At 40.6% G+C, this 14194-nt stretch overlaps 1 protein-coding gene across 1 annotated transcript; it reads right to left on the bottom strand.

Annotated features, from left to right (window-relative positions):
* Window positions 1–1233: 1233 nt before the first annotated feature.
* On the bottom strand, window positions 1234–12507 carry LOC134458488 (putative uncharacterized protein DDB_G0288137). The gene is made up of 4 exons (XM_063210821.1): window positions 12430–12507; window positions 8205–8235; window positions 5758–5865; window positions 1234–1376 (listed from the first exon to the last, which is right to left on the bottom strand). Exons 2-4 carry the CDS (start codon window positions 8206–8208, stop codon window positions 1234–1236), a joined length of 255 nt encoding a protein of 84 aa, XP_063066891.1. The 5' UTR covers window positions 8209–8235; window positions 12430–12507.
* Window positions 12508–14194: the final 1687 nt, after the last annotated feature.

The following is a 14194-nucleotide window of genomic DNA, read 5'->3' as shown; positions in this document are numbered from 1 at the left end:
CTCAAAATGTGGTGGGAGTCAGGCCAGGAGCAATAAAAATATCGTTTCTGAGCTCCGAAAAAAACACCAAGCACCTTTCATGATGTCTGATGAAGGGCATGCTGCCCGAAACGTCACATTAAAACGAGAGAAACAGGAGCTTGGTGTCGCAGACTTTATTTTCAGTTTTCATGCGACTCTTACCATTACAGACCAAGCAAAACTCTCCCAAGACAGACTGAGGAGCAGGCATCAGCTTTAACTTCATCGGATGTTAAGTACACAAACACCCATCATACAGACTGCTCTCATCAATTATGTCCTACAAAGGCAAAATGCAGTAACTACATACTTTTCCAAATTGAGCATGGACTGAAAATGGTCTTCCTTCCTTCCGGCGTTTGGACTACTAAAGGCTATCTAAACAAGAACTTCAATTATTCTCAACTCAAGTCATAAGTCTACTAAAGGTTTCTTAACCGAGGGTCTCCTAAATCTACATTCACTTGACGTCACGTGGATACCAGAAAAGTGCGGGCTTGCTTTATCTTACAAGATGTTTGGCAAAGCTCCCTCTCTAAAGGAGAGCATGAAATGCTCGAGTTTGGAAATAGTTCTGTCCTTCCCTTGCAGTACTGTTCCTTACAGCAATTTTTAAAAAATGTGTTGCAGTGAAAGGGTGTATTAATATTTTGTAAAGACTATTTTGAACCCAACCCAACCCAAATCGAACCAGTGCAGAGTCAACTGCATGTAAGACAAGTGCGCAGGTTACTCACATAAGTTACCTGTATTGGAAGTAGGGGTGGGCGATATGGCGATATTAAATCGTGAATCGTGATATCGATACAAGATCGTCTTGAATCTGCCAAAGTGGAGAAATCGTATCGATCGTCTTGCAGTGAGGATGTCAGTATCAGTATCAGAGTGATGTTTACTTAGTATTGTATTCCAATTGTGCACTTTATGAGTGTCATCAGTGTGTTAACATTTTACTAACTGCAAATTGCAAATTGCAAGTATATGACGGTTGTTTTTGTTCAATTTTTTAAAAATCAAAATGGAGATTTTGTTAACAAAACGTGATATGACATTTTTGCCATATCGCCCTCCCCTAATTGGAAGAAAACTGCATTTTTTTTTTTTTAACTTTTGCCACCTCTGCTTGTTTCCAATTTAACTCAAATGAACTGCTTATTCTGTCTACATGAAAGTAGAGGAGGTGATTTAACAGTTTCTGAAGATATAAAACTTTCAAAACGTACTTGTACGAGTTGGGATATGTCGGTGAGATTCCTCTTCACTGTCCTCTGAAATCCATATTTCTCGGTGATCCTCCTGCTCCTGCTGCTGCTCCTGCTCCTCCTCTTCTTCTAATGACGTGGAGATCTCCGCTGCTGTAGAAAAATAGATCCAGTCAGACGACTACAGTTGAGTTGTTAAGCTGGTGCATACATCAATTATACAGTCCTTCCCAGACGTTGTGTCGCTTATCCTAAAATTAGATCAACTTTTTTAAGCCACATTTACATTTGGAGAACAGTCAACATGGCCCATGATGAAAGTTACACCATCCTGTGTGTGAGACATGGTGATGGACCACTGATGGTTTGGGGACATACGAGTTACAAAGGCACTGTACTTTGGTCCATACTCATAAAACAATGAATATATTAACATGTGAAAAATACCGGAGGAAATTTGACACTCATCAGCCTTGAAGCTGCACATGGGATATTGTTTGGGCATCCCAACATGACAATAATCCAAAACAGAAAGCCAGGTCAACCTGTCATAAGCTTCAGGAATAAATAAAATGTAGGTTGTTGAGTGACCACCTCACTCTCCGGATCTCAACATCACTGAGTACCACAGTGGAAACCTCAAACGTAAGGTTTTTGCCAGGAAGAATGGGCTGTTTTGCCATCTGAGAAGATTAAGACAACCACAAACGATTTCAAGAGGTCATTGATGCTAAAGGAGACAACATAGGCCTACAGCGTCAGAAATAAGGGTGCATAAACTTTTGATTTGGGTCATTTGTGTAGTAGTGATTATGATTTGAAAGAGTAAACACAGGCTATTTCTAATAAATGTCTTCAGCCAGTCACAAGCAAAGAATGAAAAACAGGTTTTGTGTAATTATTCATATTGTACGAGAAATCGCTAACAAATCATTTACCCCACCCTACCCTAGGTCTGATTTTAAATGTGCCATATAGTTCAATGTGGGAGCAGGTTCACACACTAAATAAGACACTAAGGTCAAGCACAAGCAGATTTTTTGTTTTATTTTTCTCAGAGCAGAGTAGAGCAGATGTTTCAGGTTGCTGCCATCAGAGAGCAGTGACTTGACCTCAGTGTCTTATTTAGTGTACTCCCACATTGAACTCTACTTTTTGGGTCCACGCACCTACTTATTTCTAAACATCTAGAGTGCAACAATACCCATGCCTCCTAATGTGCCATATAACCTGTATCTCGCCTATTGTGTGTGTGTGTGTGTGTGTGTGTGTGTGTGTGTGTGTGTGTGTGTGTGTGTGTGTGTGTGTGTGTGTGTGTGTGTGTGTGTGTGAGTGTTCGTGAATGTGTTCACGCAGATATAAGAAGTTGGGGTTGGGGTTGATGATCCACATGATGGTGATGGACCAGGACAGCTCTGGACCTCCTGACTGGCAGCTCCATCCTCAACCTCCCTTCCTGTCCTTCACACAGGAGCAGGTAAGGCCAATTTTTAAAAACTCACTGCATTGTCTGAGGCAAAAGTAGGAGAAAAGGAGTGAGTGAGTGAGTGAGAACCCGGCCATTACATGTGATGTGACCCTTAAAGGGCGTGTGTGTGTCCTAGAACCAAGACAGTGGCAGTGTGTGTCTGTCTGTCTTTGGTTAAGGATATTTTTAAGATACTACCTTGTTGTGTTAACATTATTTTGCTATTTCTGACAGGCAGAGGCAGTTTTCTGAAGGATGGTTAATGTCAGTACCAACATGTTGTGATGGAGGCTTCCACCTGAGCTGAACACAGAAACTTGCACACAGTGGTGAGTAAAACACTGAATCTGTTTTGTTCTGCACTAGACCAATAAGTATTTCATACAGTAATTCCTTTCTGTGCTGTGTTTATTTATTGAAAAAAAATGTGGATAGAGGATAATACAAAACACTGGCACTGTAGTGATCCCTGCACAGGCCAGAAGCTGTGTATCTCTTCAGCCTGGTGTTCTGCATTAAAATGATGGGTGTGATTTTTATGTAGTGTATTCTATGTATCCCTCTCGTGTGTGTGTGTGTGTATGTCTGTGTGCATGCGTGCAGATGGAAGCAGTCGTTCCTGTTCAGCATTGATATGCCGGTAATGGGTTTGATGAGCCACAGCATGGTGATGGGCAATCAGCATCAGGACCAGGGCCGCTCACAAGGAGAACCTCCTGCCCTGCCTCTTCATCCTCAACCTCCAATCTTCCTGCTCTTCACACATGTGCAGGTGAGGACAACCTCTAAAATGCACACTTGACTTGAGGCAAAGGGGGGAGAATAGGCGTGCATGCATGCACGTGCACCAAACTTTAAGACAGTAGCAGTGTGTGGGGGGGCATGTGCACAAGCATATGCACGTGCTCATGTCATGTCCTTCTGTAGGTAGATAGGGGGTGGTTGTTTTTGTCTTAATTGTCATTCATAACATTAACATGCCTTTTTTTGACAGGCACAGAGCCAGTTTTCAGAGGGAGGGCTGATGACACCAGCAACTTCGGATCTGAACCTGATCAACCCAGCACCAACCACTGTGCCGCTCCTCCTCTGCCAACTGCACCACATGGCTCCACCATCTCAAAAAGGCACAGACACTACTCCACTTCCTGCGAAGGATGAGAGAAGAGCCGACCTCCCCACAACGGCACTCACCACCTTCTACAGGGGTGTCATTGAGAGCATCCTGACCAGCAGCCTCTCTGTCTGGCATGGCAGCCGTCAAGCTGAAGACTAGAAGGCAGTACAGAGAGTGGTGAGGACAGCAGAAAAGCTCATAAGATCACCCCTACCTGTTCTCCCTACTACCATCAGGGAAGCGCTAGCCCAGCATGCGGTGCTGCAAAAGCACACTGGGAAACGACTTCTTTCCACAAGCCATCAGACTCCTCAACGCACTGAAGAAAACCACATGAATAACCAAGGACACGGGAGAATATTCCATGAACACTTCTTTCACCATGCCACTTACACTTTACACTTTGCACCTTGTATACAGCCTCTTCACACCACCTGTATGAACTCCTCCTGCCGTGTGTGTGTGTCCACTGTGTTTGTGTATTTATTGTCCATCAGTATGTTAATCTTATTATTGCACACTGTTTGGGTGTCTGTATTTATAGTATGTATCAGTCTGTATTTAATGCCAATGCCTTATTTTTAGTTATTAGTTAAATGCACATTTGAGACTGGTCAAACACAATTTCAAACTTTGTGTTAACCCTCTTGTTGACCGTTCACACTTCATAGTGTAAAAGTAAACAGAAATAAATTCACATTTCATTCCTGTCTCGTTCACTTCTTTCAGCAATGTATGTGCCCTACATGCAGGGGAGACAAAGGGGTCCGTTGACCTGGGCCCAGTGAGACGAGGGGTCCAGGAATGGGTCCTCATTACATTGTATGTAGTCTATGTATTGAGTGGGGGGCCCTTTCAGATGACTTTGTCCTGGGCAAAGCCAAAGCTGTCAGCGGCCCTGATTATGTATGCACAAACACTGGTTATGATGGTAGGAAAATTTTTCTCTGTTTTCTGATGGCCTTTGAATTAAGACAGGCCAATCTGGAACCTCTCCTGGATAAAGAGGTAAGCTTCAATGGTGTGGTCACTCCTAAATCATAGACAGACATGGAGTATGGTAGGCCAATGGTAATGAAGAAATCGTTTTCTCCAATAAAACAAACAAATAGCCTATTGCTATTTCAAATACTATTTCATATTTTTTCATTAATATCTGCTCTTTTCAAGCTGGCCACATAACTGTGGTGAGGTGACACTCATTACTTCAAAAAGTCGGGAATGTGTTGCTGATGTACATCGTACAACTTTTCTAAGTAGCCTATATAATGTCTTACCAAGTGAACAACCTCGCCTAAAAGGGTTTTTTAATTATTATTTGTCGGGGTGTGTTAATATCCTGGAAAGGATAAATCTGTGGTTTAATCATATAGCCTACCCAGTGTTAACAGTGACCTCGATACACACAGCGAGGTGAGGTAATGCCAACGCATTGACAGTATATATTTAGGCAATATATACTGTCAATGTGTCAACGTTGTGTTGAAATCAAAGCATTTTGGCGACCTGATACGTTATGACAAATCTGTGCATAGCGACACGAGTTCTAAACAGAAGGCTACAATGCCCGAGGTACGGGAAGACAAAGCAAAATACATATTGGGATTAGAAAACGTGTGATTTATCTCACTTTCTTACATAAATTGTTGAGAATATTATGTCAGTGGAATGTTCAGTGAAACGTTTCTCTGGAAGATAACAATTTGCACGGGATATCTTTGAAAACATGGAGCCTTCATCCGGAAATGGCCTTGAAAATGACATCATGCAGTATCCCTTCACGATTGGCCAATACGGCAAATGCCGGGAACGCCCATGGGCGTGCTTGCATTAAGGGTGGGACTGTTTTACTGCAGCTGGACCCTTCTCAAGAAGGCTTCTTCTTACGACTTAGCAATTAATGTGGAACTCTAAATGCAAACAAATTATGTGTTGTTGTTGTTTTGTACCTGTAGAGTCTTCCTGTTTGATGTCATGACGATCTGTTTCCCTTTTTATTTCCTGTCTCAGGAAAATATTCTCTTCAAATTCTTCTTCCTTCAAGCCACAATTCAAATCTACAAGCCAAAAATCAATACAATGCGAGTTAAAACAGAAAGAACGTCTTTGCATCATATAGCCTATAGCGAGAAAGCTGTGTTGTCACTCAATATAGTTTTAAAATAACTACACTTTACACTTTACAGAATTCAGAATACACTAAATAAACCAAATCATCATCATCACTAAATGACCACTACTACGTTCTATGCAAGGGTCATTCCATGTCAATTCACACGCCTTCCCCACATGACCCTCTCCGATTTACCCGATATCTCACATACAGGTACCTTTTGATGTCAATTGAAAGAATACCAAGTATTAGCACCCTACGTCTAACGGTTGCGGAGATGAAGCCCTCCAAAGTTGGGGTGCCATGCCCACTTTTCCAGCCCAGGAATTGCACACCAAATTTACAAGCAGATTTGGAGACCGCTAGTTTTAGTTTCAAGGAAGATACAGGCCTAAAAATCACCACGGCCCCTCAATATGATCCTGTCTACCAGATGATGTACTTACAAATAGCATGCCTTGATTATGTTTGGCTATATTAAGCCTTAAAAACTGACTTTGTGAAATGTGTGTTGAAAAGTCTTGCCATTTTGGGGTTCCAGATCTTGGAAACTATGTATGCTTTGGGAGTTATAATTGATTTTCCATCATATTTGGGAACTGTACAGTGTATTCCAAAAAAAATTAGGTCACTCAGACTTTTAATGATGGAATTGGAGGGACTCAAAAACAGCCTTTAGACAAAATGACCTCATGGTACCCTCTACTTCAGGTCTCAAATTAACCATGTGGGCACTTGATAACTGGAACGCCATTTTAATCCTATGTACAGTAGCACTGTATCAAACATTCAAGCTTGGAAAAACTTTGTTTTTCAAAGTTCTTCATATTAATCTTGGCCTTCAAAGTTTATGTTTTTGTCTATGTCTTATCACAGTGTCTGTTTTGTCTGCTGCCATCTGCTGGTCAAAAAACGTAACAACAGCATAATGTAAGAAAGCAAAAGGGCTGGAAAATCTTGCCCATAATTTACCAATAAAGTAGCCTAGAAATCTAGACCCCCCTAGGGGTTAAGCTCGCTAGCTTACCAATAAAGGACTTCAATTCTACAGTATATTGCTATATATTAATTATGATTTTAACAAGCATTATGCAGAATGCTCAATCATGATTACATTTCTACCAGGACACCCCCACCCCCATGGTAGAAATGTAGTGCAGGGTCGAGGCCATCTTGGGATTGGCATCATGATTGAGCATTAAGCAGTCACACTTAAGAAATTATTTAAACTAGAAATATTCATCATGCTTAGTATATAGCATCATAATTAGTATATAGCAATATACTGTATAATTACAGTGCTTTTTTGGTATATTATGGGCAAGATTTTCCAGCCCCTTTTGTTTTCTTACATTACGCTGTTGTTGCTTTTTTAGACCAGCAGATGGCAGCAGACAAAACAGACACTGATAAGATATAGAGAAAAACATGTACTTTGAAGGCCAAGATTAATACAAAAAACTTTGAAAAACGAAGTTTTTCCAAGCTTGAATGTATGATACAGTGCTACTGTACATGGGGTTAAAAGGGGGTTCCTGTCATCAAGTGCCCACATGGTTAATTTGAGGCCTGAAGTAGAGGGTACTGTAAGGTCATTTTGTCCAAAAGCTGTTTTTGAGTCCCTCCGATTCTATCATTTAAAGTCTGAGCGCCCTAATGTTTTTGGAATACACTGCACAGTTCCCAAATATGATGGAAAATCAATTATAACTCCCAAAGCATACATAGTTTCCAAGATCTGGAACCCCAAAATGGCAAGACTCTTCATCACGCTTTCCACAAACTCAGTTTTTAAGGCTTAATATAGCCAAAAATAATCAAGGCATGCTATTTGTAAGCACATCATCTGGTAGACAGGGTCATATTGAGGGGCCGTGGTGATTTTTAGGCCTGTATCTTCCTTCAAACTAAAACCAGAGGTGTCAAAATCTGCTTGTAAATTTTGTATGCAATTCACAGGCTTGAAAAGTGGGCATGGCACCCCAACTTTGGAGGGCTTCATCTACGCAACCGTTAGACGTAGGGTGCTAATACTTGGTATTCTTTCAATTGACATCAAAAGGTACCTGTATGTGAGATATCGGGTAAATCGGAGAGGGTCACCTGGGGAGATTCTAGGGAATCATGTGAATTGACATGGAATGACCCGCAAGCAAGACTCTATTTAGGTGTATTCGGCCTATTTGTCAGGCCCAGCTTACCTGAAGGACAACATAACATGCTACATTAAGGGCTCATTGCAATTGCTGTATTTTGAAAACCATCACACCACTCCAGACTTACCCATGATCGGATGGGTTCCAAATGTGTTTAACTGCAACAGAACACAGTAGAGTGGTTAGTTACCATGCTATGGCATTAAGTAAAAATACTAGTAGGCCATAGAGCGAAATGTTTTACATATACACCTACCCATCCTACACATGCACACATGATGGTCTTTTTTCACACACACACACACACACACACACACACACACACACACACACACACACACACACACACACACACACACACACACACACACGCCACTTCTACAGCAGTAGGATTATGTCATTACCATGTTACACACATCACTACAGCAGTATTGTAAGCATGCCATAACGGGCGGCATCTGACATCATCATGTTATGAAGTAGCCTACAGATACACTATTCACGACCACAGCAGTGTAGGCCTACTACTAGCCTATGGGCTTAGCTGGTGTGAAATGTTTCATTCTAGTTGTCTACATAGTCGCTTGATTCTATTGACTGACATACAGTATAGGTTATATTTGCATCAATAGGAGCCTACTTGTTTCCCGAATTACACATCAGAATGATAATTGTAATGGCATCAAACTTAAGTGAATCTTACTCTTTTGACACAACGCACAACACGGACAGTAATATTCAGTGTGTAAGGATAGACACTAAATTACCGTAACTAAATGAACTAAATTATTAGGCTATATTCTGTAAACATCCCTCCCGATGATGGCGACAGTCCGATATGGACACAGATATCAGCAGAAAGGACCCAGCAGTGTGAGATATGCATTCCCAAATTGGAGATTCGATCACATTCAAAGAGGGACACGGGGGCAAAATCCGCCTATCATCACGGTAGGCTAGCTATCGCATTAAAATGCATCAAGAATTCTGAATACGCAACTCACACGTGTAAACCGCGGGCATTTAACAAGTAGCCTAACCTTCCTAACACTGATAAATGGGGGGGGAAACTTGTCTAGTTGCATGCGTAAACCAACTCTGCTGCACTCGTGTCTTTTCAGCCATTGATGTGCGCAGCTATTCTGGACTTTACGGTCCCATTCACTTCAATTCATTTTTTTGGCGTTTTACATATTTCGGACCGTGCGGACGCCGCTGTACTCGTGCGAGGAAAACAACAATTGTCTCGGGTGCTAAACATGGTCATGGAACGGCTTGCTTAACCAGAATGGTGTGTGTTGTGTCATTTCGAAGATAATTAAAGAAAATCTTATTACAATGGGATTTCTCATAGGCATGGTTTTGCATGTCTCTTATCTCTTTTCATGTTGACTGAGCTATCACCGTTACAAGTTTACAAGGTGCACAGCGCACATATGTATGCATACAAAAAGGAAGAATACATTTCACAGTGTAATTCTGCAAATAATTCACTTCAAAGTTAAGTGTTATTACATAGGCACCATGGTCATCAATATGTGTGTAAGAACAAGTGAAAAAACAAATCGGTCAGTTTGTCAAAGAGGAGATGGTAGATATGCGCAACATAGTACAAAGTATGCATCACACCATGCTTCTGAATGATATGAAGGAAAAATACTGACGGCACATAGCCTACGTCTCTTTCCTCAATAATGCACATGCCACATATCACTCAAGCAACATTATCTTCATTAGCTAATGTGGCCACAGGGGGGCGATATTGTAGGGCACGCTGAGACATTCGGATTCAATTTAACTCACTATTAGGCTATATAACAAAGGTTGCATTATAGGCTAGGCCAGTGATTCCCAACCTATGGGTCGCCAAAGATCCACAGGGGGTCGCGAAGCCCTCTTGAGTTTAAGGGGTTTCATTTTAATACCATATGTAGCCCATGTTGAATAAATGACAAATGCATAGAAGCAACAAAATTTAAGTGCTACATTAAACATTTATTCTGTTTTTGAACAAAGACGAATTGAGGAATAAAATGATGACTAAAATGAGTTTTCGTAGGAGACAGAGCGTATCGAGTGACTTCCTCTCATGCGGGCGCTGGGTCACCAAACCTTACAATAGTAAAAACATGGGTCCCTGAAGAAAAAGGTTGGGAACCACTGGGCTAGGCTACTACATATAGTCATTAATTGGCAAACAATTCATGTTGTTTCTATTGTAATGGGATTGCTACATTCAAGAAGTTTCCAATGTCTTTCATCTCCTCTGTCTTTTCCATGTTTGTAGGTTAAGAATTAACAAACAAAATCTTAAAGGGACAGTTTGGTCAATTTCAACATGCAGTTGTATTGCTCACGCTACCCTTGACTTGTCAGTACCTGGTGATGCCACATTTTTCGGCTCAGCCCTTTCCGAGATATGAGCAATTCTAATGGGGGCAGCGTTTGTTTACATTTTAAAAAAATAAAACATAGGCCAACTCCAAATATTTTCCCAAAAGGTACTGCTGCTTGCTAGTTGTCTGCTGATGTTTTATAACCTTTTGGATGTTTTTGGGAATAAATAAAAATGTTTTTTTGAAATGTAAACAAAGAGCTGCCACTGGCACTGACAAGTCCAGGGTAGTGTGAGCATTACAACTGCATGTTGAAATTGACCAAACTGTCCCTTTAACATTGTACTGCATGTTTTAGATGGGCCCATGTACAAAGTACTTCAAGTCTGTCTGTAGGGCACATCAAGGGTCTGTGAGAAAAGGGTGCTTGCGCTGCTGACAATGTGTAAATGCTTCCATTACATCCTATAGGCCTACATATGATGGCTACAAGAATTTCTGCAATGTGTTGTGTTGTTTTGAAGAAAATTGAATAAAATCTTATTATAGTGGGATGTCATTTGCATGATTGGACAGGTTTCATATCTCTTAGCATGTTCACTGCGTCATCACCATTTCATCTTACAATGTGCAGAATGATCAGAACTTTCTGTAATTCTGAAAATAAGTAACTCTGAAGTTAACAGATCATACCACATATGTAATAAGTAGTGCAAATTGAGAATGATTAATTTCTCAAAGCAGACACTGTGGATGATATGTAGCATAATACACAGTATGTGTCGCTATGTGCTCCTGAAAGATATGCTGAAGACATACTGAAGGCACAAATATTTATTTTCCCAATAAGCCTTATAATGTAGGCCTATATCAGGAGTGAGGTTACATACACGTGAGTAAAAGTTGAATGCTGAGTGGCCTTGAACCCACAACTTATGGTATGGACAGCATGACTTCATCCACTAAGCTACCACAGTTTCATAAGAAATGTTAAGACCAGAAAGATATGTCGTCGTTGTGCATTTTAACACAATAAATCATATAAAATATATTTTCCCTGCACCATTACCTCATTGTCTGAAGTATGATGAAGAAATGATTGTAGGCCTATATGATTTTTTAGTGCTGTGATAATGTGCACAACAAGAAGTTTTCTGGTCAAACAAATTCTACTGAAACTGTGGTAGCTTAGTGGATGGAGTCATGCCTATCATTCCACAGGTTGTGGGTTCAAGGCCCATCAAAGGACAATTTTTACACTCGTGTATGTTACCTCACTTCTGATAGGCCATGATTAGTCTAATTCAGTAAATAGATATTTGTGCGTACAGTATTTCTTCAGCATACAACTCATGAGCATATTTCGATGAATACTGTGTATTATGGTGCATATCTACCGTCTCCTCTTTGACAAACTGACCGATTTGTTTTTTCACTTGTTCTTACACACATATTGATGACCATGGTGCCTATGTAATAACACTTAACTTTGAAGTGAATTATTTGCAGAATTACACTGTGAAATGTATTCTTCCTTTTTGTATGCATACATATGTGCGCTGGGCACCTTGTAAACTTGTAACGGTGATCGCTCAGTCAACATGAAAAGAGATAAGAGACATGCAAAACCATGCCTATGAGAAATCCCATTGTAATAAGATTTTCTTTAATTATCTTCGAAATAACACAACACACACCATTCTGGTTAAGGAAGCCGTTCCATGACCATGTTTAGCACCCGAGACAATTGTTGTTTTCCTCGCACGAGTACAGCGGCGTCCGCACGGTCCGAAATATGTAAAACGCCAAAAAAATGAATTGAAGTGAATGGGACCGTAAAGTCCAGAATAGCTGCGCACATCAATGGCTGAAAAGACACGAGTCTCTGCTGCTATGCTACACAATCGTGTCCATTTGTCTGCTACGTAACTGGTCATAGGAATTTCCCTAAGATATATCGAGTTGATAAATCGTATGACACGTCACCTCTTCACTGTAAATATCAACATTTCTCACCACGAAAGTCCACAGTGATTACAGCTTGGTCGTCCGATGTGGCTGGTTTGTTTACAGCTGCCCTCTCCACGGGTGAAGGGAAGTGACGAATTGCAGTCTGGGTCTTGTGGTTTACACAGAGCATCATCATAGAGATTTGAGCACGAGAGTAGGCCTATTCCGGTATTATTTTAATACCTAGCGAAGTAGGCCTACAACAAATCAATCCCACGCCCTGCACATTGTGGAGCTCAGACCTACTCTCATAGAGGATACTCAAATCTACACTGTGAATTGTGTGTGTGTGTGTGTGTGTGTGTGTGTGTGTGTGTGTGTGTGTGTGTGTGTGTGTGTGTGTGTGTGTGTGTGTGTGTGTGTGTGTGTGTGTGTGTATAGTGTTCTGTTTCCAGTAGGCTATTCATTTAATGTTGGCCATTAAAAAAAAAAAAACAGGTCAGGCTACTTATAAGTATACCACCACCATCAAAAGTAGGCTATTCATCCACTCTTATACATGAAAAGGGGATTTTGAATTTCCAAAAGTAGCCATTTCAGCTTTAACACACTATAATTCTGGTTATACTATAGTAATTTTTTATTCAGTATATATTCATGAAAAGATCAAATCTGGCAGCAGAAAGTGCACCTTTAACCCCTTTAACACAGTGCACCTTTAACCTTTGTGTTGAATGTGTTCCCAGTGCAGAGAGATTTAGTATTTAGGCCTACCTATTTATTTGCAACCTAGCTAAAGTGATTAAAGGGTGACGAGGGTAGGGTACCTTGCTGTTTGAGAAAAGTAGGGCCTAAATAATTGATCTGAGATTTCAATTAGGCATAATTTGATGAAAAAATACATCATTAATCTGATTAAGTGGTGATGTTAAAAAATATATTATATTGACAGCGAGTGAAGCCCCATTTCACAAAAGCGAATTTAACCACTGCCTTTTTTTACATGAATACGGAGGCCTACCATCACCATCAAATTCTAAGTGTAAAAGTATAGGCTACATTTTCTTTTTTCATGCATCCACATTTGCCATTTCGAGTTTCCAGAAAATAGATTTTTTTTAGCTGCAAAAGTTACTGTACTTTGGTCATATAGTAAATATTAGTTTATCATTTCGTAAATATTCATGAAAAGATCAAATTCGGCAGTAGGCAGCAGAGTTTCAACTTGCAGTTTAGTTGAAATACATCTGGCCACAATCCTACACAGTGCATCTACACATAAAAGGCCTTAAAACCGATTGCATGTGTGTAATGTATGTGTATACAGGCTAGAATTATATTCTATTCTATTCATCCTTCTTTTTTGCAATTTAAATTTCACAAGATAAGTTAATAGACCTACATCAGAGACTGTCAATATAAGAGGAGACGGAAAACTTCAGGAAGCGTCCATAGGAAAGAACGGGGGCAATTCATTAAACCAATATGGTTGCTTGCACATATCCCACCTGTCCGGCAACAAGAGCCAATTGCTTGCCGAGCTGCGCATGTCATTTATCCAATCATCTCGCGCCTCGATGCGTAAGCTTTTATGACTGCTCAAACACAAGAGTCCGCGCCCACTTCATCCCACAGATCGCGAAGCAGAACATGTTATCATGAAATTCTGTGTACGTGCAGTTCAACACATCAAGGCAAAGGATGATTTGCAGCATTGTCTCCATATATGGCCAATCCTAGATAGCCATTGTAATCTGGTTTTCATTGCGATTGCAACCATATGTGTTGTGCATCGCTCAGTTGTCCCATTTCTGTTTACTCATTCCTTTTT

Source organism: Engraulis encrasicolus, chromosome 1 (assembly GCF_034702125.1).
Source record: "Engraulis encrasicolus isolate BLACKSEA-1 chromosome 1, IST_EnEncr_1.0, whole genome shotgun sequence".
Lineage (NCBI taxonomy): Eukaryota > Metazoa > Chordata > Actinopteri > Clupeiformes > Engraulidae > Engraulis > Engraulis encrasicolus.
Note: the sequence above shows the minus strand (reverse complement) of the source record. Positions and strands in the feature narration are given on the sequence as shown.